Genomic DNA, 26255 nt, shown 5'->3' on the forward strand with positions numbered 1-26255 from the left:
GACATTGGAGAAGATAGAATGAGCACAGCTGTTATGTCTACTTATACCAAATACCCTGCAATTCTTGCTGTCTTGGCTCGCTCACAAAAAATAGGCATTTGGGCGTAGTGCAGAAAACCTCTGGTGCTTGTGTAACCATCTCCCAGCACACATTACCGCTGTCAGGAGAGACAATTGGATAATAAAAGATTGCTTCAAAATGGGGAAAAAGATGTAGCCGATTTAATTTAAAAATGCCACATTGGAAGAATTATCAGTGAGTTCAGATAAAGTTAGATTCTGATTAAAGAAAACAAGTGCCAGTGTCCCAGTTCACTTAACAGGTTATTGAAGAATAACATTTCTACTGTAATTAAGATACAACCCACATTGTAAAAGCCTAGTCAATAATTTTTCATTGCTTGTGCCACTGCAATAGGCCTCACAGATTTCAGAAAACCAGCGACTCCAATCCTAAATCTCTTAATCTCTGTCTGAATCCTAAATGACTCTCTTAATTACACCTTTAGAAAGCTTTCCATTCAGCAACAGGAAACAGTTAGTCTCGGGAATGTGATTAATTTGACTAAGAATGCAGTTAGGTTCAGGTCAGGCTTACAAGATGTCGTAACAGAGCCCTAACTGGCTGATTACTGTCACTTAATTCCAACTAGCCTTTTTCATTTCAACAAGCTGTCGCTGAACTAATATTGAGTCCGACAATACTCAACATAGTCAAACATCTGAGACTTTATAGCAAGCAAGGCTTTCTTCTAAATCGGACCCACTGTTACTGGATAACATTCAGGAGTGAGGAGTCAGAGCAGTTGACCAGAAATGTGCATTTGCACGGGTTATGCCAATTAACAACAAATATGGCAAAAATAAGTTTACTAATGAAGCAGGTTTTATCCATGTACAGATTTTCCTACATTTATTTCAATTATTCAAATATCTGCTACTAGAAAGTGAATCTGCTATGTTCAGCTGCAGAGGAATCCATGGATGTAAAATAAACATACAAGTTTTGGGCTGGATATTCCAATGCAATGAAACTTCCACCCCCTCCCTGGCCCGCGGGGGTTAATACCACCTGCCATTGGGAGCATGCCACAGTGGGGTGGGGTGGAGGATTTCCGAAGCTGCATACTTGAAAGTTTCCTGAAAGCATGTCTGGAAGTAATGCAGTAAGAAGCAGAAGAGAAACAGGAAGAGGAGCCTGGACATTCTGCTTCATGCACTGCCAGAACTTCCTTCCACACACCATCAATCATCGTTTCCCTCCTAAGCGCCTGTCCAGAGATAACACCCCAGGGACATTAGGTGGTGAAGCAAGAGGGTCGTACACAGGATAATGGACAGAGCATGAGTGAACAGAAGGAGCTGGGAATAGAACAAGAGGCAGACGCTGCTGTCTGGGAAGCCAGGAGACATCTGGCCCTGGCTGAGGAGCTTTGGCACTCAGATCTCACAGTTCAGCTTTTAAAAGAAAGATGCGACCTGAACAAATGTGGAGACACTGGGGATGATCTCATGGATTAAGCATAAGGTGGCAGGTGTCTTGGAGGAGTCTGCTATGTACAGTACTGAGTTCAGCACTGTCGTCCACCCTGGAGCATGTAGCAGTTCCAGGCCTATCTTCAGTGGATGCCCCAAACAGAGGTCCCAATGGCTGCCTTCTGGCATGGATTCTTGGCCTGCTGCCTTTGAGGCTTGAGGCACAAAATTAGAGGGGGCTGTCGTTAGTGGCTTCGAACCCTTAAAGGATCTGATCTACTTTCAAGCAAAGCCAGTGCCCAATACTAGCGGCATGACAAAAACATGAGTACATGATGCTGTTGTCTCTTAGGATAGCTGCACATCCATCTTCTGCCACCAGTCCCATCAGATGCCGACAATGACTTTGTGGTTCCACAAGAGATGTACCTACAGCAGGTCAATTATCAGCTGCCCTGAGATGAAGGCCACTTTAGTCCCAAGAGGCTCATGTAGATGTGGTGCAGCCAGCCATCTGGGTTGCACCTAGGAGAAACAGTAGATTAGGGGTATTAGGTAGACCAATGCGCATTAGTACCAAGGGAAAGCTGGTGATAAGAAAAAGTAGGCACAATTTTTGGGAAAGCAGTGATTTTCACTTCCACTGGCAGTGCAATGCCAGTGGTGGGATTAGTCTTCAGCTGTGACGTCAGGTACAACTGATGGGCGGATCCCTTGTGAAATATAACCTCCATCAATAACTTGATCTGTATATCCTGCTGGCAGGCTAATGGCGAGTACCCTCTTGCGCTGCCTAACCAGCAATGCCCGCCTCATTCTCAAAGGAACAACCACAGAAGAAACCATTGGTTAAAAATTGACGCCCCTCAACAGAAGGCACAATCTTAACATTGATGCTGCTTTGGGTATGCAAAAAACAGTGACAAAAGCTAAGAAAAACAATTCAGCAGTGCACTTTTTAATAACACCTTTGCTAGTACCCACAATGATCTTACATCTGCCTGGATGTGGCCACCTATCAGTGCTGTACGTCTATTTTACATGGGTGTACTCAGCACTGGGCTGCAAAAAAACATCCCACTCACAAAATTGGACATCTAACGTCAGGACTTCATTTACATGTAAGTTTAATTTGCTTGCCTGAATTTGGGCGGGTGCTTCCTCCTGCAAATGTTATTTCCAGCAGAAACTTGTTATTGTAACAGTTAGAGGCAAGGATCTGGTGTAATGCCTCCCCGACCCATTTTGCATTCCTGCCCACTTCAAAATCGCCCAAAATAAGAACATAAGAACATAAGAAATAGGAGCAGAAGTAGGCCAATCGGCCCCTCGAGCCTGCTCCGCCATTCAATAAGATCATGGCTGATCTGATCCTAACCGCCAATCCACTATCACAGAACCATCTCCTGAATCTAACAGAATTAGACACACGAAATAGGAGCAGGATCAGGCTACACGGCCCCTGGGCCCGCTCCGCTACCCACAGGGCCATGACCGATCCGAACCTAGACTCATGTCCAAATTCCTGCCCGCTCCCCGTAACCCTTAATTCCCTTTACTTCTAGGAAACTGTCTATTTCTGTTTTAAATTTATGTAATGATGTAACTTCTACAGCTTTTTGGGGCAGCATATTCCATGGACCTACCACCCTCTGAGTGAAGTAGTTCCTCCTCATCTCAGTTTTGAAAGAGCAGCCTCTTATTCTAAGACTATGCCCCCTAGTTCTAGTTTCACCCATCATCGGGAACATCTTCCCCGCATCCACCCAATCCAACCCCTTCACAATCTTATATGTTTCAATAAGATTGCCTCTCATTCTTCTGAACTCCAATGAGTAGAGTCCCAATCTACTCAACCTCTCCTCATATGTCCATCCCCTCATCCCCGGGATTAACCGAGTGAACCTTCTTTGTACTGACTCGAGAGCAAGTATGTCCTTTCTTAAGTATGGACACCAAAACTGTACGCAATATTCCAGGTGCGGTCTCACCAATACCTTGTACAACTGAAGCAATACCTCCCTATTTTTATATTCTATCCCCCTAGCAATGAAAGCCAACATTCCATTGGCCTTCTTAATCACTTGCTGTACCTGCATACTAACCTTTTGAGTTTCGTGCACCAGGACCCCCAGATCCCTTTGTACTTCAGTACTTTCAAGTTTCTTGCCATTAAGATAATAACTTGCTCTACGATTTTTCCTGCCAAAGTGCATAACCTCACACTTTCCAGTATTGTATTCCATCTGCCAAATCTCTGCCCACTTACTTAGCCTGTCTATGTCCCCTTGCAGGTTTTTTATGTCCTCCTCACTCACTACTTTCCCTCCCATCTTAGTATCATCTGCAAACTTTGATATGTTACACTCGGTCCCCTCCTCCAAATCGTTAATATAGATTGTAAAGAGTTGGGGACCCAGCACAGACCCCTGCGGAACACCACTAGTTACTGATTGCCAATCTGAGAATGAACCATTTATCCCAACTCTCTGCCTTCTGTTAGATAGCCAATCTCCTATCCATGCCAGAATATTACCCCCAATCCCGTGATTTTTTATCTTAAGCAATAATCTTTTGTGTGGCACCTTGTCAAATGCCTTTTGGAAGTCTAAATACACTACGTCCACTGGTTCCCCTTTATCCACCCTATATGTTACTTCCTCAAAGGACTCCAGCAAATTTGTCAAACATGACTTCCCCTTCATAAAACCATGCTGACTTTGTCCTATTAAATTATGATTATCCAAATGTCCTGTTACTGTCTCCTTAATAATGGACTCCAAAATTTTACCTACCACAGATGTTAGGCTAACCAGTCTATAGTTTCCAACCTTCTGTCTACTGCCCTTTTTAAATAAGGGTGTTACATTAGCAGTTTTCCAGTCTGCCGGGACCTTTGCTGAGTCCAGTGAGTTTTGGAAAATTATTACCAATGCATCCACAATCCCTACCGCCACTTCCCTCAAGACCCTAGGATGTAAGCCATCAGGTCCAGGTGATTTATCCGCCTTGAGTCCCATTATTTTACCGAGTACCACTTCCTTAGTGATTTTGATCGTGTTTAGCTCCTCCCCCCCTTTAGCCCCCTGTTTGTCCAGTGTTGGGATATTCTTAGTGTCTTCTACTGTAAAGACTGATATAAAATATTCATTCAGTGTTTTTGCCATCTCCATATTTCCCACCATTAATTTCCCGGTCTCATCCTCTAAGGGACCAACATTTACTTTAGCCACCCTTTTTCTTTTTATATAACTATAAAAACTCTTACTATCTGTTTTTATATTTTTTGCTAATTTACTTTCATAATCTATCTTCCCTTTCTTAATCAATCTTATTGTTATTTTTTGCTGTCTTTTAAAGTTTTCCCAATCCTCTATCCTCCCACTAGATTTGGCTACCTTGTATGCCCTTGTTTTTAGTCGAATACTATCCTTAATTTCTTTACTTAGCCACGGATGGCTGTCTTTTCTTTTACACCCTTTTCTTCTCAGTGGAATATATATTTTTTGGAAGTTGTAAAATAACTCCTTAAATGTACACCACTGATCATGTATCGTCTTACCCTTTAATCTATTTCCCAATCCATTCTACTCAATTCCGCTCTCATACCTTCATAAGAACATAATCATAAGAAATAGGAGCAGGAGTAGGCCATTCGGCCCTTCGAGCCTGCTCCGCCATTCAATGAGATCACGGCTGATCTTCTGTCTCAACGCCATTCATCGGCCCTATCGCCATATCCCTTGATGCCTTTAATAGTCAGAAATCCATCGACTTCTGTTTTGAATATACCCAATGACTGAGCCTCCACAGCCTTCTGGGGTAGAGAATTCCAAAGATACACCACCCTCTGTGTGAAGAAATTTCTTCTCATCTCAGTCCTGAATGGCCTACCCTTTATCCTGAGGCTGTGGTCCCTGGTTCTAGACTCCCCAGCCAAGGGAAACATTCTCCCAGCATCCACCCCATCAAGCCCTGTAATAATTCTGTATGCTTCAATGAGATCCCCTCTCATTCTTCTGAATTCAAGAGAATACAGGCCAAGTTTACTTGATCTCAATCTCTTCTCATACGACAGTCCCGCCATCCCAGGAATCAATCTCATGAACCTTCGTTGCACTCCCTCTATGGCAAGTATATCCTTCCTTAGGTAAGGAGACCAAAATTGTACACAGTACTCCAGGTGTGGCCTCAACAAGGCCCGATATAATTGGAGTAAGACTTCTTTACTCCTGCACTCAAATAAGTCACAACAATATCAGAAAATCCAGGCTTTTCATCCTTATAATTGCCTAAATGCACCAAATGTTAATCATCTGGTGTATCATCTTACTTCAGTTATACATACGCTTATGAAAGTAGGCGTTTTCTAATACGGTGGTGGAGGGCGATTTCCCAGATATTAGCTGTTAGGCCATTTAAGGGAGAAACTCCGCATAGTAAACAATTGACAAATATGTGCGAATGGGAAAGTTTCCTCGAAGAAACCCTGCATTATCCACTGTCTGTGAAGTTTAATTAACCAATCAGATGGAACTATGATAACGACAATTAAGCACCTTAATAAAAAAGAAAAGGAGCCTCTTGACCTTCCGAAAATACAAACTGGTTGCTAATCCAGATGTGCAGATTGACAGCTCTGCCTCAGAAACTGTCCCGGAAAGCTCCATCTCACGAGCACAGTGCACAAGTATTATTGGCCAGCCACTCAAGCCACAGGCTAGGAAATAAGCCTTGGAACATAATGCCAGCAGGGTCAGGGCTGTGTCAACCAGCTCCTCCCCAACCCTCATTGAATCTGGTACAAGGTCAGAAAACATTTTGCTGATGTGGAAAAACACTAAAGCCGGAAATGACATTTACCTGCCAGGCATGCAAGATAATAAAAAATAATCACAAAGTACACACAGTCGACACATATAACACTCATACAAAGCAAACAGTAACTTGATTTAAACCAATTTTGTCCTTTCTGCTCCTTGTAATTCCGACTAAGTAGAGCACAATTAGGTTGAGTAAGTCCAGGTCACGTCCTTAGGGGGAAAAATTCGGTGGCGCCCCCATTGGGGCGCTAACTTCGCCAGAGCGCTGCTTTTAGCACCCCAAAAAAGTTAGCGCCCCTGCACCGTAAATTCAGTGGTAGCGCCCCAAGCAGGAGGTGGGGCACGACTGGAATTGCTCCCCCTCCTTCCTAGGGTGCTACCAATGAATATCGCGGTGCTAAGTGCAACAGCGCCACGTGCGTAGGCACATAGCGCCGCGGTACTGCAGGCCTCTCACCGCTGATTAAAGGGGAGGGGCCTAGCACTGTGCGCACCGGGGCCCTGCTGGACCACCGGGGAGCAGGGTGCCGGGAAAGCAGCCTGGCACTCAAGAGGAGTGCCGGGCTAGGCGATCGCGGCTGGCACCCTGAATAAAAGAGGAGAAGGGGGCAGGTGCTGGCAGGCAGCCAGAAAAAAAATGGCCGCCCGATATCTGCCCCTTTAAAGAGCATGGCTGCAAAATGCCAACGTGACCTTGTCTGGATGCCTACTGGCTACCACCACCGCTAACCTCCTGTTGAATTTCGTGGGAGGCGTTAGCGGCGCCACGCCCGGGCGCTAGGGACCTTGTGCTCTATTAGCGGGGGCGCTAATGAGAAGGAAAGCAACCCAATTTTTCCTAGTCTTTTCTGGCTATTGCACAGGTGAATTCAGTTCACACTGAAGCCCCTGCAGATTTTTTGTTATTATTTATTCGTGGGACGTTGGCATCGCTGGCAAGGCCAGCATTTATTGCCCATCCCTAATTGCCCTTGAGAAGGTGGTGGTGAGGCACCTCCTTGAACCGCTGCAGTCCGTGTTCTGAAGGGACTCCCACAGTGTTGTTAGGTCGGGAGTTCCAGGATTTTGACCCAGCGACGATGAAGGAACGGCGATATACTTCCAAGTCAGGGTGGTGTGTGACTTGGAGGGGAACTTGGAGGTAATGGTGTTTCCATGCACTTGCTGCCCTTGTCCTTCTAGGTGGTAGAGGTCACGGGTTTGGGAGGTGCCGTCAATAAAGCCTCGACGTGTTGCTGCAGTGCATCTTGTAGATGGTACACACTGCAGCCACGGTGCGCCGGCGGTGGAGGAAGTGAATATCTAAGGTGGTGGACGGGATGCAAATCAAATGGGCTGCTTTGTCTTGGATGGTGTTGAGCTTCTTGAATGTTGTTGGAGCTGCACTCATCCAAGCAAGTGGAGAGTATTCCATCACACTCCTGACTTGTGCCTTGTAGATGGTGAAGGGCTTTGGTGAGTCACTCGCCACAGAATATCTAGCCTCTGACCTGCTCTTGTAGCCACAGTATTTATGTGGCTGGTCCAGTTAAATTTCTAGTCAATGGTGACCCCCAGGATATTGATGGTGGGGGATTGAACGATGGTAATACCGTTGAATGTCAAGGTGACGTAGTTAGACCCACTCTTTTTGGAGATGGCCATTGCCTGGCGCTTGTGTGGCACGAATGTTGACAATATGATGCAATGGACCACAATCCTTCTGCATATTTTTGACTACCTTGTACTGTAAGCTTCCTCCTGAAGTGTTAAGGCACGAAAATCACTGTTTCAGAACACCAATTATTTGTTCAGTGGCAGAATATATTGCCTGGGAATGTCCTCTGTGCTGTCCCAGCTCCGTTACCATAACTTTACCGGAAGTGTAGTGGAAACACTGGCCGTGATTTTACTAACCTCAGCGGGTCCGTGGCAGGCGATGTCGGTGGCAGGTCCCGACCCTGCTGCTGTCTCCATCCCAGCCTCTGAAATGAATTTCCCTTGATTGGGCTTGTTAAGTCCGCCCAGCGTGTTTCACGGCCAATTAGAGGAAGCAGGTCTGGTGATGTCATCAGTCGGTTTCCTTAAAGGGACCATGGCCAAGGTTCTCCTGACAAGCACTGCAGAGAGGTGCAGGGCTGCACCCAGGCTCTCCCATGATTCCCTCCATATGCTTAGGAAGGGAGTCACAGCATGCAGGGAGGTCCTCTTCCCTTCCAATGGGCGGAAGAGAATTCCCCAGGACACCAACACAGCCTGGTTGCACATTGCAGAGGAGGTCACAAGCAGAGATGTCGTCAGGAGTACCTGGCTGAAGCGCCACAAACATTTCAATGATCTCAGTAGCTAATACAAAGCCACACTCAATCTCATCCTGCTGTGCCTCTCATCACATCCCCATCACTCTGCCTTCCCTACCTTACTCCTGCACATCCTTACTCACACCAACTTACCTTGCACCTCCACCCATCCCTCTCTATCTACATTACCACATCCCCATCTCATTAGTCACCCCTCACACTCACCCTCATCCTAGTGCAATCATACCAACTAACAACACAAAAGGGTAGGCACTTGGGTGTTTTATGCAATGTCCATGTAAAGTTTCTGTTAATGTGCTGTCAAACATTGAAGCCTTTATTTTCAACACTTTGGGTTATTGGACAGATTTGTGCGCACCTTTGTAAGTGGCTTAGTAAGTTGCAGTGAATGGTGAGACATAATGGTACCTCCCCGCAATGGTGGTGAGTGTGAAAGGAATGGCTTGGGTATTGTTGGAATGCTTTATGGTGTTGGTGTTGGGTGGAGCCAACCTGGCACATTGTGTGGCAACCAGGGCTTGCAGCATCAAGTGAAGTAAATCTGGCCATGGTGAGGCCATCCCTGGCCTCTTGGGCAGCAATGTGCTCGGGTGCTGATACCCTCTGTCCTGTGCAGCATCAGGTGATTGCAGAGAAGGTTGGTGGTGTTGTTGTTGGTGCTGCTGGTGTACCTGGTGCTGCTGGTGTTGGGGCTGACCGTGGTGGGATTCTGAGGACCAAGGTGAGAGAGTATAAAGGACACCCATGCTGATGGAATAAATGGCAGGTGAAATAGAGATGACAGAAGCATCAGGGGGTAGCACTCCTCCTAACATGGGAGGAGAGAAATGGCCTACAAAAATGGAAATAGAAAAGATGCACTACCTGTATTGATTGTATGTTAGATGAGTAGACTTATACGGCCAATTTTACTCATTCCAATGCCCTATGTGCCAATTTCTGGGGTATTAGGATGAGGAAACAAGAGCAAAGTCCTGTTATGCTGGGGCTCCATCCTATTTGCGAATGCCACACATTTCTGGAGCAGGGCAAGCCGCTGCAGGAGCGCTCATCTGGAAGGAAACCGCATCTTTAAATTTTATTAAGATGATACAGAAGTGGCATCAAAATGCCTTCTGTGCCACTTTCCACCACTGATGCTGGTTTTAAGGAAGCTAATTCAAATACCCGTATAAAGTTGCCGTTAGCAGTTGCCAGGCTGTGCCTGAAATAGAAGGTCATCAGGAGACAGGTAGGAGATGTCACTGTTGCTGCAATAATTTTTTGTGGGTATTATTGAAAACCCACATTTACATTATTTTCGGTGGTTGAGCAGCGCTGTGTGGGACCAGCAGATTTGCAAGACTGGTTTGGGAGGTCTTTTTTCAGCTGCCATTATTCCTTTTTGCACAATGGACATTCCTCTCAACCACAACTTACTTTTATATAGTGCCTTTGATGTAGTAAAATGTCCGATGGTGCTTCACAGGAGCATAATCAGACAACATTTGGCACTGAGCCAAAGAAGGAGCTATTAGGACGGGTGACGAAAGCTTGATCAAAGAGATAGGTTTTAAGGAGAGTCTGAAAGGAGGAGCGGTTTGAGGTGGGAATTCCAGAGCTTAGGGCCTAGATGGCTGAAGACATGACTACCAATGGTGGGGTGATGGTAGTGGGGGATGCACAAGAGGCCAGGGTTGGAGGAAAGCAGAATTCTTGAAGGGTTGTAGAGCTGGAGGATGTTACAGAGATAGGGAAGGGTGAGGACCTGCAAGGATTTGAACACAGGATGAAAATTTGAAAATGGAGGCGTTGGTGGACTAGAAGCTAATGTACATCAGTGAGCACAGGGGTGATGGGTGAAAGGGACTTGGTGCAAGTTAGGATTCGGGCAGCAGAGTTTTGGATGAGTTCAAGTTTATGGAGGGTGGAAGATGGGAGGCCGGCCTGGAGAGCTTTAGAATAGTCTATTCTGGAGGTAACAAAAGCATGGATAGGGTTTCAGCAACAGATGAGCTGAGGCAGGGATGGAGATGGGCAAAGTTACAGAGGTGGAAGTAGACGTTGTTTGTGATGGAAAGGCTGTGGGGTCAGAAGCTCGATCAGGGTCAAATAGGGCACCGACGTTGCACAAACTGTGGTTCAGCCTGAAACAGTGGCCGTGGAATGGAGTTTGTGGTGAGGGGCCAAAGACAATGGCTTTGATCTTCCCAGTGTTTAACAGAGGCATTGGATGGGGCCAAGAGAGTTGGCGATGAAGTACAGCTGGGTGCTGCCAGCATATGTGAGGAACCGGATGTCACATCTTCGCTAATGTCACCGAGGGGCAGCATGTAGATGAGAAATAGGAGGGGGCGCAGAATAGATCCTTGGGGGACTCCAGAGGTAAAACTACAGGGGCGGGAAGAGAAACAAATGCAGGAGATTCTATGGATATGATTGGATAGATAAGAGTGGAACCAGGCGAGAGCAACTGGAAAATGAAGGAGAGGTGTTGGAGGAGGATGTGTGGTGAACCGTGTCAAATGCCGCAGATAGTTTGAGAAGAATGAGGAGTGATAGTACATCATGGTCACAGTCACAGAGGATGTCATTTGTCACCTTGATTAGTGTCGTTTCAATGCTGTGGCAGGGGTGGAAAGCTGATTGGAGAGTTGAAGGACAGATGAGTATGGATTTGGGAGGCGAGATCATGGTGATGGGCTTTGGAGAGGAAAGGAAGAAACATAAAAACATAGAAGGTAGGAGCAGGAGTAGGCCATTTGGCCCCTCGAGTCTGTTCTGCCATTTAATGAGATTATGGCTGATCATCCAAATTCAGTACCCTGTCCCTGCTTTCCCCCCATAGCCCTTGATCCCTTTAGCCTTAAGAAATATATCTAACTCCTTCTTGAATATATTTAATAAGTTGGCCTCAACTGCCTTCTGTGGTAGAGAATTCCACAGGTTCACCACTCTCTGGGTGAAGAAATTCCTCCTCATCTCAGTCCTAAATGGCTTACCCCTTATCCTTAGACTGTGACCCCTGGTTCTCAACTCCCCCGCCATCGGGAACATCCTTTCTGCATCTAGTCTGTCTAGTCCTGTTAGAATTTTATAGGTTGGAGATGAGGCAATAGTTTGCAAGGACTAGTTTGCAAGGTCTGGATCCTGCACTCATCAGCTGTGGATGGATACAAAATGACACTCCAGCCAGGTGCTTCCTGCTCCTCCTATGCCACATCCATCTCTTCCTGCTCACTGGTTCACCCAATATGCTCCCATCAAACTGACTAGCTAAAATCACTGGGATGAGTGTACCTCTACTGTTGCTTGGTCGAGTAAGATTGAGTGACAGGGTGCTTTATGCAGTGTTTCCAGTTGAGAAGGCCATGCCATAGCTTTTTCTGACAGAGAAAAAGGAAAAAGGTTCCCAATAAGTCCTCATTACAACTTGTTGACAAATAGGTTTCTTTCAAGTTCTGGTATAGAGTTGCAGAGGCTGCTGCCACCACTCTAAAACATGCAATTACATCCCACTCTCGGACATGCTCTGACTCCCAGGCATTAATCCCGCCCAGTACACGTGCACGTGATAATGAGCGGAACCTGGAAATCCAATCGGGTTCAGCAAAGGTCAAGTCAGGTGATTTTCAAATAGGCACTGCCCAACTTACACTAGGGTTGGGTGAGGGGGAGAAAATTCAACTCCATATTGCATTGTGCAATTCACAGACCGTAACCATCCACATTTAAGGAAGGACTTTCTTTTGTGAAAAGCTAGTGATCTACTGTACTTTTTAAATCTTTGAACAACCAAGTGCAACATCACCACCCAGCCATTACTGCTTGCTCCATCTGGGCCTTCTCTTCCACTCTCTTTAATCTTGGTAGTGTCCTTTATTATTGACCTTGATTCGTCACCTTAATTTAAAATGAAGTCATTTTGGTGTATTGTGCTATCAAATACAAAATTGTTTCAGTTTATATTCATCATTGTTTTTATTTACAGGTTAACAGACAAAAAAAAAAATCTTCATACAGATTGAAAGGTTTCCCATTTGGCAGAGTAAAACCACAATGTCAAGCATTGAAAAGACAATATATCTCAATAAATAAAGTAGGCATCAGTAACTTGCAATGCATTATGCATGACTTTCATAAAGTCATCCCTACAGTGAGTATTGGTCATTTAATAAATAATAACAAAAATTAAGACTGAGAAGCGTATTGTGAATAATGAATCTGTTCTCTAGATTATTATAATACAGTCCTTCTCATGAAAATACATCCATTTTGATTCATGATTGTCATTTGGTTGAATTGATGTGTATTCTTGTGATGGCTGCAGACACAAAATCAATCCTATCCCATTCAGCGTTGTTTGGTTGCAGGTCAAGATTTGTTCATCGCTTTTGCATATCAATGATACCTAGGGACAAAAGAATTATGTTATAAAACATAAGTCAGACATCAAACAAGGATTTATGGGAGTAAAGAGAAGAAATATGGAGGTAATTTATATTATTTTAATGTTTACACTGGCAATATTGAGAATCCAAAGACAAATAAACAGATACTGAAACAGAAGAGCTGAATGTAAGCATGAAAACATGTCACAGGCACTCTATTAAACAAGGAGGGTTCAGATTTTTCCCCCCTCACCAATTTTCTTCCCTTCCCATCTCTCCTGTGGCCATTGACTCATTGTTGGGATATGGTCCCATGTGCACAATGCACCCTCCAATAACTCAGCCAAGTATTTCATCATTAATGTGCATGCCTCAATGGTAAGCCGCAGCAGGCTATTTGGTCATAGGCGGGCATCGTAGCTGAGCCTGATCTTGTCCTTACCCAATGCCCACACATGCAGATGTTCAGCAGTAGGTCACTCCATAATGTTTTGGAGTGCAAACGTGAGTGAATTTTTCCCTCGCTAACTGAGACCTTGGGGCTGGATTTTGTCAATGGGGACGTGATGGAGGCGGGACTCCCACTTTTTGGGTTGTAATCCCGCCTCCATCGATTTGTGGCCAACCCACGCGGTTTTCGCAGGCCAATTAAGGGACACCCGGTTACAGGTGACATCAGGGATTGACATTTCATCTGTCAAGAGCTTTTGACAGATGAAATATCAGCATTTGACAGCTCTGTGAAGCTGTCAAACACTGACAATCTGACTTCTAACTTAAGTCCTTCTCCACAAACTCAGTTAGAAATCTCTCCAGAACAGAAAGCTGAAGGCTGCAACTTTTGACAGCTCGCAGCCATTCTGCTTTCTGTGCCGGTGAGATGAGGGACTCCCGAGACCTGAAGGAAGGAAGCCTGCATTAGTAAGCAAAGGTTAGTTAAACTTATTTAAACACTTTACACACACCAAACACACTTACCTCTGCACTCATGCACCCATCACTCACCTGAACACCGGACATCTCAAACCCTCCAAGCCCTTCAACCCGACGGTCCACCTGGCTAACTTGGCGTGGTTTGGAGTCGTCGGGAAGCCCACACTTCAGGGCTAAAAATAGGGATTAGGCCAAAAACTGCCTGTTAACTACTTGTTAACAGGCAGTTAATTGGCACTAATCCCCTTCCTGCCTCGGGGAGGTGGCTCCCAGCACAGGTCGGGTACCCGCCTCCTGGGAAACAGGCATGGAGGCGGGTTGGGGGCGGGAAGGTTTCGCGCCCCCCGATTCTGCAATTTTAACACCCCACACGCCTCCATTCCCACCTCCACGGCCCTGGGAAATTCAAGCCCCAATTGTAGTGCCCTCGCTGCTGTTGCTGCTGAAATCGAGTAGCTCAAACAAATTGGGATCTGTTCTAAAAATGATCAGTGCATATTCAAGCACCAAATTCAATAAAATACAATATTTATTTTAACTTATACTGTAACACGTGATTTTTACCACCAGATCAAACATACTGGCCTAGAAATTGGGTATAGCCCCGCTTGGGGGCGTTAGAATTGGCGCAGCGCAAAGTTTATAGCCAGACGCAACTTATCGCCACCTGGCGCGATATTGGGTTGCATCACCCCTAAAGGTGATTGAGGCGCGAATTCAGGCGTTACACGGGACTCCTAAGGCGCTAAACTTCCGGCGCAACCCAATATCGGAGCGGACGGGCGCAGCGCAGGTGCTCTCAATTACCGATGACCACGAGACTTCCAGGCGCCGGCCAGCTCTTAAAGGGGTGGGTCAGTCAGCTTCAGCATCCACACTCTGCGCCTTGCAGGCCTCAGAATCGGCGCAGGCCCTTCTCTGGCGCTAAAAACTTGGACCAGATGGAGAAGGTGAGACAGAGCAGAGCGCTTCACCAATGAGGCTCTGGAGCAATTGGTGGCCGCAGTGGAGCGCCGGCGAGATGTTCTCTACCCAGACAATGGCAGGAGGCCGAATCATAAGGACTACCGATGAGCTTGGAGGGATGTATGCCAGAGGGTCAACTCCTGCAGCATGGTGACCAGGAGCCCTGTCCAATGCAGAAAGAAATTCAACGACCTCACTCGGGTCGTGAGGGTGAGTGTTGTTTCTGCAAACTTCTGCATCCCTTCATTTGCACCTGACTTTATGGCTACAGGGTGTGCTGTGCCCCATTGGCCATCTGCCAGCAAGCACCCATGGCCCTTTCTGGGCACACACATGCACATTTGACCCAAGGCATCATGTAAGGGCTCTTGCACCATGGGGGGCATGAGATGATCACTCAGGGCATCATGTAACATAACTTCCCCTCCTTTCCCCTGCAGTCCAAGCTGGCGAGGATTGGCAAAGACCAGCTTCGCACCGGTGGAGGACCTCCACAAGTGGTCACTCTCACGGATCTTGAGGAGAGAGTCCACCAGATTCTTGGAGGACGTCTGAGTGGTCCTGTAACCACTGCAGCTGCTGACCCCATTGTCGACAGCGATGGGAAGGTTCTCACCTTTTACAACTGTCTCCTTCCACTTGTTCCCCCCGCCAGCATGCTTTCTCACTGTGGACCCATGTCATAGCCTTGCCGCAATCTGGCATCCCTTGCTGCCAAGCTGTCCTTTTGCTAAAGCCACTCTTCCACCTCCCTGCTTTCAGATGCTGCATCACCAGCTCGGGAGCCGGGCCCTCAAGCTGCCAGTGCCTCCGAAGGCTCAATGAGAAAATTACTGTCCAACAGAAGGTCAGCAACTCTCTCCAGCAACGATCAGAATGGCCAGCCCAAATGGCTGCAGCTTTTATACTAGTGCTGTCCCCTTTAAATAGCGCCCCCCGAGTCCGAGAAGGGCCTGGGAACGCTCCATCCAACTGTCACTAATAGCGCCAGGCGGAAAGGTTGCGGGCGCCACCGAATATCCGGTCCGGGGCGCCAAAAAGGCGTTGCACACTGAAATGACGTCATGATCTGCCTGCGCCCGCGGGCGCGCACAAAGAGTTAGCACCGGCGCTAAAAGGATACTCAATATGGGAGGTGGCACTATATTCACTGCGCCTGCCCGAAAATTGGGTAACGCCCCAATTCTCGGGCTCTTTAGGCGCTAATCGCTGGCGCTACCAACCGACTTTCTAGGCCACTGTATCTTATATACTCGAGATGTTAAAGCAAGGATCCGGTTGGGTTACAGTTTCCATTACCTCATTTAAGTAAAGAACGCACATCCAGTACTTGCAAGTAAGTGATAAATTTTTGAGGCTACACTACCGACACAGAGCCTGGCTATGAAAGTAAGTCGGCGAATCAGATTTATGCTGTAATGTTAGAGCCCTATCTGTAAACCACGTTCATTACTAGCAAGACTACACCGGCAGTAGATCCTCAAGGGATTATCCCTAATTGCTCGCTGTATGTCAACAAATCTCTGGTGAGGCTTCCCCTTATCTTCTCAATGACCTACATTCAACTATTCCATGGTATCAATCTACGGAGCTATTAAATACTAATACAAGTACAGTGAAGTTCTATTAAGGTCAATGAGACAGAAATGTAAAAAAAGTTGAGTGTATGTATAATCAGAGTTAAATGTAAACTATCAATACTTCCATTATTAAGTTTGTGAGGTGAAAAAACAGTAACAAATGATTTGTAAAGGATAAGGATGACACTGGTGTATATTTCCTCCATGTCAGCACTGCAAATATATTGTTTTGACTAATTTTGTTTGTTTTACCTTATTAATGTGTTAAGTTTAGAAATGTTACAGAATAAAACACAAAATGGAAGCTTAATTGTATTAGTTGAAATTATTGGGGCTGCACTTTGAGGTTTCACTGCATGCAAACAGTATTGTCGAATGCAACTGTACTTGCTGGCAGGTCACATCAGATGTGTTATGGGCAAGGCAATATGTCAATAAATCAATAAGATAATATTATTTGAATGTGTTTTTGAATGCTTGCTTATCAAGGTAATCAATGATAGGTATCAGGAAATGAAATTTCCTCCCCCCAACCCCATTTGTCATCCAGTGACAGCAGTAACCAACCTCACATCTGGTACAGAAAGGCTTGTTGTAGTGATGGATCTTCTATATCTCCCAAACAATACACTTTGCTCCCAGCCTCAGTAAAGCTGCTACTGAACCATAGTAACACTTTTGTTACTGATGGGAGTTTCAAAGCTAGGTTGTTGACTTAGTGTCATTATTGCAGCTCCTTTAAAGCTGAACGGAACTGCTGATGGAGCTAGAGACAATAACTAATTGAAATTAGTGAGTTATGGCGGTCACATGGTCTATAAAATGTCACCACCCATAAAATCAAAGCTGATTTTAGACTGAAGATTAGATTATAACTTTTAATGATGTATTTGGAGTCTTACTTTATGTAATGTACATTCTTATTAAATTAGGAATTACTGTTGCTAATATTGGCAGATGAACCCTTGATGTGTTCATTTGACATTCATTGTCCCCTATTTTAACATAGGTATTAATTTGTTTATTTTAAATAGGTTAAAGTCTCTAAGATAATAAACCATAGAATGTTATACGAATACATGAAGAATTTCTCCCAGTAACACCAACAGGAATTTCTCAGCTTGTGTTGTTTATCGATAACATTTTTACCCTTCTCGTGACAGCTCTAGAAATGTTGACAATTTCAGTGAGGTGGAACCAATGCTAAATTATGTTCACATAAGAGTATTGTGCTGCTTTGTAACACAGTTACTGCAGGTTTAATAGAATATGATTTACAGTAGATTGCATGGAAATGTCATTAACTGTAAATTGTATGCTGGGAATTGAACCAAGGCCTCTTGGACGTTAAATCCTTAAAGAAACACTGTTGTCTAAAATTTCAGGCTTGTATGTTAGATATCCCTGGATACAATAAAGAGCATCCAGACTGGAATATCAAAGATAATGAAAGATATGCATGTCTATTGTAAATTTTAAATAATAAAAACAATTTCACCAGGTCAAGTGGTAACATGTTTACATTAAAGTTTTTCTCAGTATTGCACAGATGAAGATTTACACCACCACCTCAATACTTACTCCACACTATTTGAATTTCAACACTGACTTGCAAGTAGGGATTGCAGATGACATTGCACACATTTCTACTATTAAAGGGATAATCTGTCCAGACTGGATTTATTCCCAAGTCTCAGAAGTGTCTGATGTACCGTAATACTCTACTCCCTAGTTTGAAACAATTCATTTTGTTTAGGTAGCAAAACTAGTCAGACTGACGAGGTATGGCTTGGAGCACCTGCAAACCGTCAAGAACCTGAGCCACAAGAAAAATGGTGCCAAGTTTTTGAAAGTCATTCTGCAGTTCTCACCTGCACACACATTTTTTCTTTCATCATGCACAGTACAGATCAATTCAATTTGAAAATGACTACTCATGTTGGGAAATAAAATCATGCTGTTAATAGGGCACTTTGTTTCCATGTTCAGCCACCTTCAAAACAATCCATTTCAGCACCAAGACTGGAGACATATCATCATGGTTGACACTCTTCAGATCCCAATGAAGCTGGCCATTCTAAACACCTGATAACAATTTTCAGTGAAGAAGTCCTCCAAGGTTATTTCTATGAATGTAAAATATGACTAAAAGCTATTATGACACACAATGTCAATAGCACTTAATTACAGGGAGGGACTTGAAGCAATATTACAGGATATAACTATGGGTGTGTATCCCATCCACAATTGGCACAAAGAAACCAGTTAGTTAGTGCTAAGTTCATACTGTGTTGCCTGATCCTTTTAAATGCTAAAGATGCTATTGTACACAACATCAAATGGGTTGTCTTTCAATTATGCAATCTGTCTAAAATTAAATGATGTATAACAGGTGGCTTTCTGTTTAAAATTAAAGATATTTTGTGCTGGAATAATTTGGTTTCAACTCAATGGGGTAGAAATTTGTCTCAGGGGTGGCGCAAAACGGACGGTAACAGATCAGCCGCTCGTTATACTCAGTGCCTGATATTCAGTTCCACTGCAGTCAATGGAACCGAGTATCAGGCACAGCGCATAACGGGCAGCCGATCCGTTACCACCCGTTTTATGCCACCGTTCAAGATGAATTTCTAGGCCCATGTGTATAATTTAGACCTGGGTTGCCCCTTATTCAAACATAATGGACAATGGGGGTTAGTTCTCCTTTTATCTTCCTCATTGGATATTAAATAAGGATGGAATCAGGTTTGGCTATAATGCCTCTCACAACATTGTTGAACAGCTTGAAGGTGATGGCTGCGTTTATACTATTGAGTCCCGTGCTGCACCTCTGGTACACCATGCACGGGCCAATGCAGCCGGCTGCAAAATAAACCTGCCAGATTTGTTTTGGCTGGCCACCGGGAAGGTGCATGAGACCCATGCAATGGCAGGTCAGTGGTGCTAGCACTGGTCTCGTCAACTGTAAAAAGTGCTATTGTCTCACTTTACATATCAAGAATAGCCACTTAGGTGAGATACTGAAGGGCTGATGCCACAATGGAACAATAGTGCAGTGTGGGACAGTGCCTTAAAGAGATGAACCCAAAAAATTAGAACAGGTGAACTTTCAGTTTATTCTCAGTTAACATTAGGCTACTCCTTGGCTTTTAATGGCAGATCTTCATCACTACACTCTCATCATTAAAGTACCATTCTAGGTGTGTATAATACCCTAATGTTTGCTTATAAATGTGTGCCTGTAACCCTACATATTATTCAAAGTAATCAAAATATATATATAATTAGGTTGGATTCTTCTTAATGGATTTCTATGAACTCTTAAATAGCATAATTACTAATTATCTCCCGGATCTGTTGAAAAAACCCTTTTAAGAACTGTCTAAAACTAGATTGTTAATTGGTGAAATCACTGCAGCAACAACATACCAGGACATGGGACTCTGCGTACCAGTCACTCTATGCAAAGTGCACAATTTGTTCCAAGCTACATTCATGTGAATTAATGCCCTCAAATGCAGGATCTTGAAAGCGTGTGAAGCATCACACAAGTTACAGCATTTAAAACTGCTTTCCTAACATTTGAAATGTGTTTAATACCATTATTCATCTAAATATTAAAAGAAATGGATATCTTGAACTCACCCCGTGTGACACTAATAATAAATATATCAGCATGCTGGTATGAAATTCTTCTCTTCAGTATTTTATTTAAAATGTTAACTTGTTTCTTTTAATGATTTTAGCACATTTGTTTAAATAGCAGAGGAGGTTCATACTAGCACATTAAGTAAACGCTTGAATTTTTATGGCGCCTGTCACATCCTCAGGATGCCCCAGCGCACTTCACAACCAATGAATCATGTTTGTAGGCTAACACAGCAGGCACCTTGCACACAGCAAGGTCCTGTGAACAACAATGAGATGAACGACCAGTTAACCTCTGTGTTACTATATTGCACAGCACAATTACAAAACAAGTGCCTTTTGAAACCACTTCCTTTTTAGTACAAAACTTATTATACCACAGCATAAACAATTACAGATATGAACCTACATCACTAATAGCTAAAGGTATAAAGCAATTTCTCAGTTGTAAGTTACTCAATGCTTTATTTAAATAGAAAACATTGAGAGCGGGGATTACTTAAAGGATTGTGATCTAATTATGGGTTTCAGGACACATTAGATTGAAGCCCAAGTGGTGTATGAATATTATCTGAACCAAGTATTGGATGGCAGTCTTGCAATCATCCTTTCTATCTGGTATTATTAGCAATTTATGCTGGAGGTTTTTGTTCCCCTGTGTAATTCTGCTCAGTTCAATATTGGTCCTGTGCCAGCAACCTATGCAAGGTACGAAAACTGTGGACATGTCGATCAGTGGTTGCAGTCGGTACTTTAGAAAACCGGTACTCGTAATGGTTCATCAAATAAAAACCTTCCTTAATACTATTATTTTCAGGGGCACCATGTTTGCAGTCAATTTGGGGTTTCTATGATTTATGAACAGCTAAAAGATGTGTAGGACATTATCAATAAAACTTACATGTAAATATTATAAAGATATTTCAAACTCAAGAGATTGGGCTAGTCCTCAGTAGGTATCATATTAATCAATTGAAACTTATATTTAGAGCATATTTCAGAATGTTGATACTTAAGGGCAATCTTTCTGTCCTATATCACTGCAATAATTTTAAAGTATTGAATTCACAATTTGGTTCTATAATCAAGTTAACAATTTTTATTAAGATTCTTGAAAAAAACAGCTCACTTATACAGTTGCACTCAATTCAAATAATTGGCTGAGCGTTTTTTTTAAATCATTATTTTTAATATTTCTTTACTGGGACAAGTCAACAACAACTTGTATTTATATAGCACCTTTAATGTAGTGAAGCATCCCAAGGGGCTTCACAGGAGCCTTATAAAACAAAATTTGACACTGAGCCACATAAGGGGCTATTAGGGCAGATGACCAAAAGCTCGGTCAAAGAGGGCATCTTAAAGGAGGAAAGAGAGGCGAAGAGGTTTAGGGAGGGAATTCCAGAGCTTAGCACCTTGGCAGCTGAAGGCACGGCCACCAATGGTGGAGCAACTGAACTCGGGGATGCTCAAGAGGCCAGAATTAGAGGAGCCAGATATCTGGGGGAGTTGTCAGGGTTCCAGTGCTGTGGAATTTATTGTTTTCTAGTTGTCGCTGTTATCAATTGCCCAATGCTGCCGTCTTTTGTTATGTTATATCTGTTTTCTTAAAATGGGACTCATTTATTAAAAATCAGGTTCCAGGATGTGTGAAACTAAACCAATAATCTTAGCGAAAATTTCCCCCGATTCTAAAATAACAAAATGCCAATACGATACCATGGCGTTTCTTGATTATTTCTTTACTGACTGATGAGCACTCTTTTGACTCTTTCATATTTATGCAATAAATTGATACAATTGTGAGTGCCACAATATTCTGTTGGTGGGTTGTGTGAGTTTGTTGCTCAAGGATAGGAATGGCGAAAGAAGCAGGGGTACTGTCAGTGACGACCCGGCGTGACGATCGCCTGTTGATCAAGTTCACTTAACATTTCACTGGATTATTTTAGGCAGTCATGCACGCGCTTGCTAGGACACGAAGTGCAGGTTTCAGGTAAGGGGAAATGCAGCAGGATGTGGGAAAGTAAGGTTCGCTTTCAGGAGCTCCACCAACTAACTCACCTTCATGGCTTTGGATCAGGACATTGTGCTGATGGCTGTTGGCGTGCAGATGTGAGCCAGCTGTCTGGATTTCACCGACTGGATCGCCTGGCGGTTTTTAAACTGCACCATGCCCAGGGTGATCTCCGCATTCCACGTCGTGTCTTCCAGGCACCTGAAGTCAATTTCCTTGCTGTCTGCCATCACGATGGTGAAATAGACATATCTCCCTTTCCTCTCCACGCAATCCACCGTCTTCATGTTTTCAAAGGGCAGCACCTTGCATTTCGACCGACTTGTTTTCGGGTCGTGGATGCAGAGCCCTTCGTCTGTCAGGACGCAGTTTTTCCTCTTCCACAGCTGCAGCAAGCCGTCGCTCCTTTTCTCCAACAGCCCTTCCTTTAGGATGTTTTGACCGTTCATTTCAGGCATGCTGTTTGATTCAGACTGTCCCCTTTTACTGTAAATGTTTAGCTGTGCTGAGAACTTGGGATGATGGATCTTTCTAGTTCATCTCTCTCTCTCTCTCTCCCTCTCCCTCCTCCAATCTGTGCTAGTCTGCTGCCTGGGATCTGTTGCAACTTGCCCAGATGGCTTTTTATTCAATTCAGCGTTTCTTCGCCCAACCCTCCTCTGACGTTACCAAGATCAAAGGCTTGCTCCCACGCAGCAGTTAGTCATTAAGGAAACATTGGCAGAGCGGGAGGAAATACCGACAAGATTGTGTTGCCTGACGTTTGCGAACATTTGGTCCCATCATCTGTTTCTGCAAAGAGGCAGCCCGTGCCTTTAGTTTTTAACGTCACTCTATTACAATCATAGCACCCCCCGCCCCCGCAGCATTTTAAAATATGTAACTATTCCTTGTACAGGTATTTGCAAAATGAAATGCGTTGATATTACATCTGGTTTGATAGTATTGACTTCCCCACACTTGTTTCATAACGTGAGCAATTCTGCCGAACCACCAGATTTCTTGTAAATAATTTCATTTCAAATCAAATCAAATCAAATCAAATCAACTTTTATTGTCATTGTTAGTGCACAAGTGCAGTACAACGAAATGTAGGCTTGCGGCTCCCGAGAGTGTACAATTTGGATTAGGACACTTAAACATTCAACATACATTTATACATTTGGCTTGCAGTATATTAGCATAAATATGATCATAATAAAGTGCATTGGCAGATGTGCAGGCTTTAGTGTTTATTTGTGGAGTTCAGTAGGATGACAGCCCTGGGAAAGAAGCTGTTCCTAAATCTGGTCGTATGGGTGCGAATGCATCTGTAGCGTCTTCCAGATGGTAGGAGGGCGAACAGACTGTGGCTGGGGTGGGTAGGGTCTTTGATGATGGACCGTGCCCTCCGTAGGCAGCGTTTCTGATATATATGCTCAATGGTCGGTAGCCGGGTGCCGGTAATGCATTGGGCAGTTTTGACTACCCGCTGCAGGGCTTTCCGGTCATGGTAGCTACAGCTGCCATACCATACCGTGATACAGTTTGTCAGGATGCTCTCTATAGTGCAGCGGTAGAAGTTAGAGAGGATCAGGGGTGACAGATTACATCCCTTCAGCCTCCTCAAGAAATATAGGCGCTGCTGGGCCTTCTTCAGCCGGAGAGGAGGTGTTGAGGGACCAGGAGAGGTCTTCCGTGATGTGGACTCCGAGGAACTTAAAGCTGGCCACCCTTTCCACCTCCGCCCCATTGATGTGGATGGGGGTGTGACTTCCGCCTTTGGACTTCCTGAAGTCCACGATTATTTCCTTTGTTTTCTTGGTGTTAAGGGCCAGGTTGTTGTCGGCGCACCACTTCACGAGATGCTGGACCTCCTCCCTGTAGGCTGACTCATCATTGTTGGTGATCTGGCCTACTACCGTGGTGTCATCTGCAAACTTGATGATGGTGTTGGAACCATTAACAGCCACACAGTCGTGGGTGAAGAGGGTGTAGAGGAGGGGGCTCAGCACACATCCTTGTGGGGCCCCCGTGTTCAGGGTCGGGGGGGGAGGTGTGGTTACCTAATTTGACAGACTGGGGTCTGTTCGGAAGTCCAGGGTCCAGTTGCAGAGGGAAGTGTTCAGGCCAAGAGTTTGGAGTTTGGTGGCCAGCTTGTTGGGGACGATAGTGTTGAATGCTGAGCTGTAGTCTATAAACAACATTCTGATGTAGGTCTCCTTACCATCTAGGTGATTCAGTGCCGAGTGTAGAGCAGTTGTGATTGCATCCTCCATTGATCTGTTTGCACGATAGGCAAACTGGTGTTGGTCAAGGGAGGCAGGAACACTGGCTTTGATGTGGGCTAAGACCAGTCTCTCGAAACACTTCATTATGATGGGTGTGAGTGCGACAGGTCGATAGTCGTTCAGACATGTCACAGCCACTTGTTTAGGCACAGGAATGATGGTGGCGGTCTTGAAGCATGTAGGGACTACTGCCTGGGCCATTACTAATGGGCCCAAACCGACTTAGACAAGCGCGGATTGGGAGCTGTATAAAAGCTGCTGATGTAAAATGCCATATATTTATTTGTTTTCCTTCTGACATCCTGCCCGTGTCTCTCTGTACTTGTACTGTGTTGTTGTTTTTGTTGTGACCAGACGTTTACTCCAGTCTGTCACCTGGGTCAGCTGCTCCTCATGTACTTGGAAGGTGTTTTCATTCAGCGGACTGGGTTCATTCACTTACTTTCCCGAATTCTTCATTCTCTGAGCTTCTGCGAGCAAAGGTGTGTGTCAGATAAATGGAAGAGCCTGGTGGTGTGTCCTTGCTCGTGAGATGGTAAAGTGTGACTAATTGCCTTTCTGCTGCTCCAGCAGCACAATTCTACAACTGCCCTTGCCTTAAGGACGTTTATTGTGACCTACCTTCAATCTGGGTTTTTTTTACCGACGGTGCTTTCCGCACACCTGTGTATCCCTCTTTCTCTTGGAGATTTTATTTAGTGCCCAGGCGTTTCTACGGCTGCTTTCTGTAAATAACTGACTTTTTGAGCCTATAACTTCTTAATAAAATCTTCTTTACTCAAATATTATGACAATACTCCCTGAAACAGGGTTTACAGGTTATGGGCTTGTATTAACTATTTTGTTTCATGTAGTGCCGGTGCAAAGCTGAGATAGATTTTCTAGCAAAGTGCTAGAGACGTATTTGTGGTAATGAAACTGTTTCATTTCATTATTCCATGTTATAGACGAAGAGCTTGCATTTATATAGCGCCTTTCCACGATCTCAGGACATTCCACAGTGCTTTACAGCTAATGAAGTACTTCTGTTTTGAAGTGTAGTCACTGTTATAATGTTGGAATGTTCCACTGGATGGCCTAACTTTAAAGGTACTAAAGGCATTGTTATACCAGTGATACCAGATCGCCAGCTGTACAGAATGGCTTGGAGTTGATAGACCCAAAATACTTTATGCTGAATTATTACACGGTTTTGCAAAGTCAAAGTCACTTTAGAGCAATGCAAATTGTGCATAATAATATATGCTGTCGCTTATGGGATTAATGTGTGCAACGACCTAATATTTACTACTCACATAACCTTAATGTTCAGTGATATTATATAGGATTACATAAGATGTACAGCACAGAAACAGCCATTTGGCCCAACCAGTCCATGCCGGTGTTTATGCTCCACTCGAGCCTCCTCCCATCTTTCCTCATCTAAATCTATCAGCATAACCCTCTATTCCCTTCTCCTTCATATGCTTATATAACCGCTCCTTAAATGCACCTATACTATTCTCTTCAACCACTTCCTGTGGTAGTAAGTTCCACATTCTCATCACTCTCTGGGTAAATACATTTCTTCTGAATTCCCTATTTGATTTCTTGGTGACTATCTTATATTGAAGGCCTCTCGTTATGCTCTTCCCCACAAGTGGAAATATTCTCTCTGTATGTACTCTATAAAACCTTTCATAATTTTAAAGACCTCTATTAGGTCACCCCTCGGCCTACTCTTTTCAAGAGAAAAAAGACCCAGCCTGTTCATCCTTTCCTGATAGGTATACCCTCGCATTTCTGGAATCATCCTTGTAAATATTTCTGCACCCTCTCCAGTGCCTCTATATCCTTTTTATAATATGGTGACCAAAATTGTATGCAGTACTC

The 26255-nt window shown here is 44.3% G+C and overlaps 1 protein-coding gene across 1 annotated transcript; it reads right to left on the bottom strand.

The window, feature by feature from the left end:
- Positions 1 to 12540: 12540 nt before the first annotated feature.
- Positions 12541 to 22719, bottom strand: LOC147105261 (pleckstrin homology-like domain family A member 2). The gene is made up of 2 exons (XM_086011437.1): positions 22161 to 22719; positions 12541 to 12989 (listed from the first exon to the last, which is right to left on the bottom strand). The coding sequence occupies exon 1, from the start codon at positions 22569 to 22571 to the stop codon at positions 22176 to 22178; it is 396 nt and encodes a 131-aa protein (XP_085867563.1). The 5' UTR covers positions 22572 to 22719; the 3' UTR covers positions 12541 to 12989; positions 22161 to 22175.
- Between the last annotated feature and the right edge of the window lie 3536 nt (positions 22720 to 26255).

Source organism: Somniosus microcephalus, chromosome 18 (genome assembly GCF_052327205.1).
Source record: "Somniosus microcephalus isolate GS21.2 chromosome 18, FLI_Smic_1.0, whole genome shotgun sequence".
Classification (NCBI taxonomy): domain Eukaryota; kingdom Metazoa; phylum Chordata; class Chondrichthyes; order Squaliformes; family Somniosidae; genus Somniosus; species Somniosus microcephalus.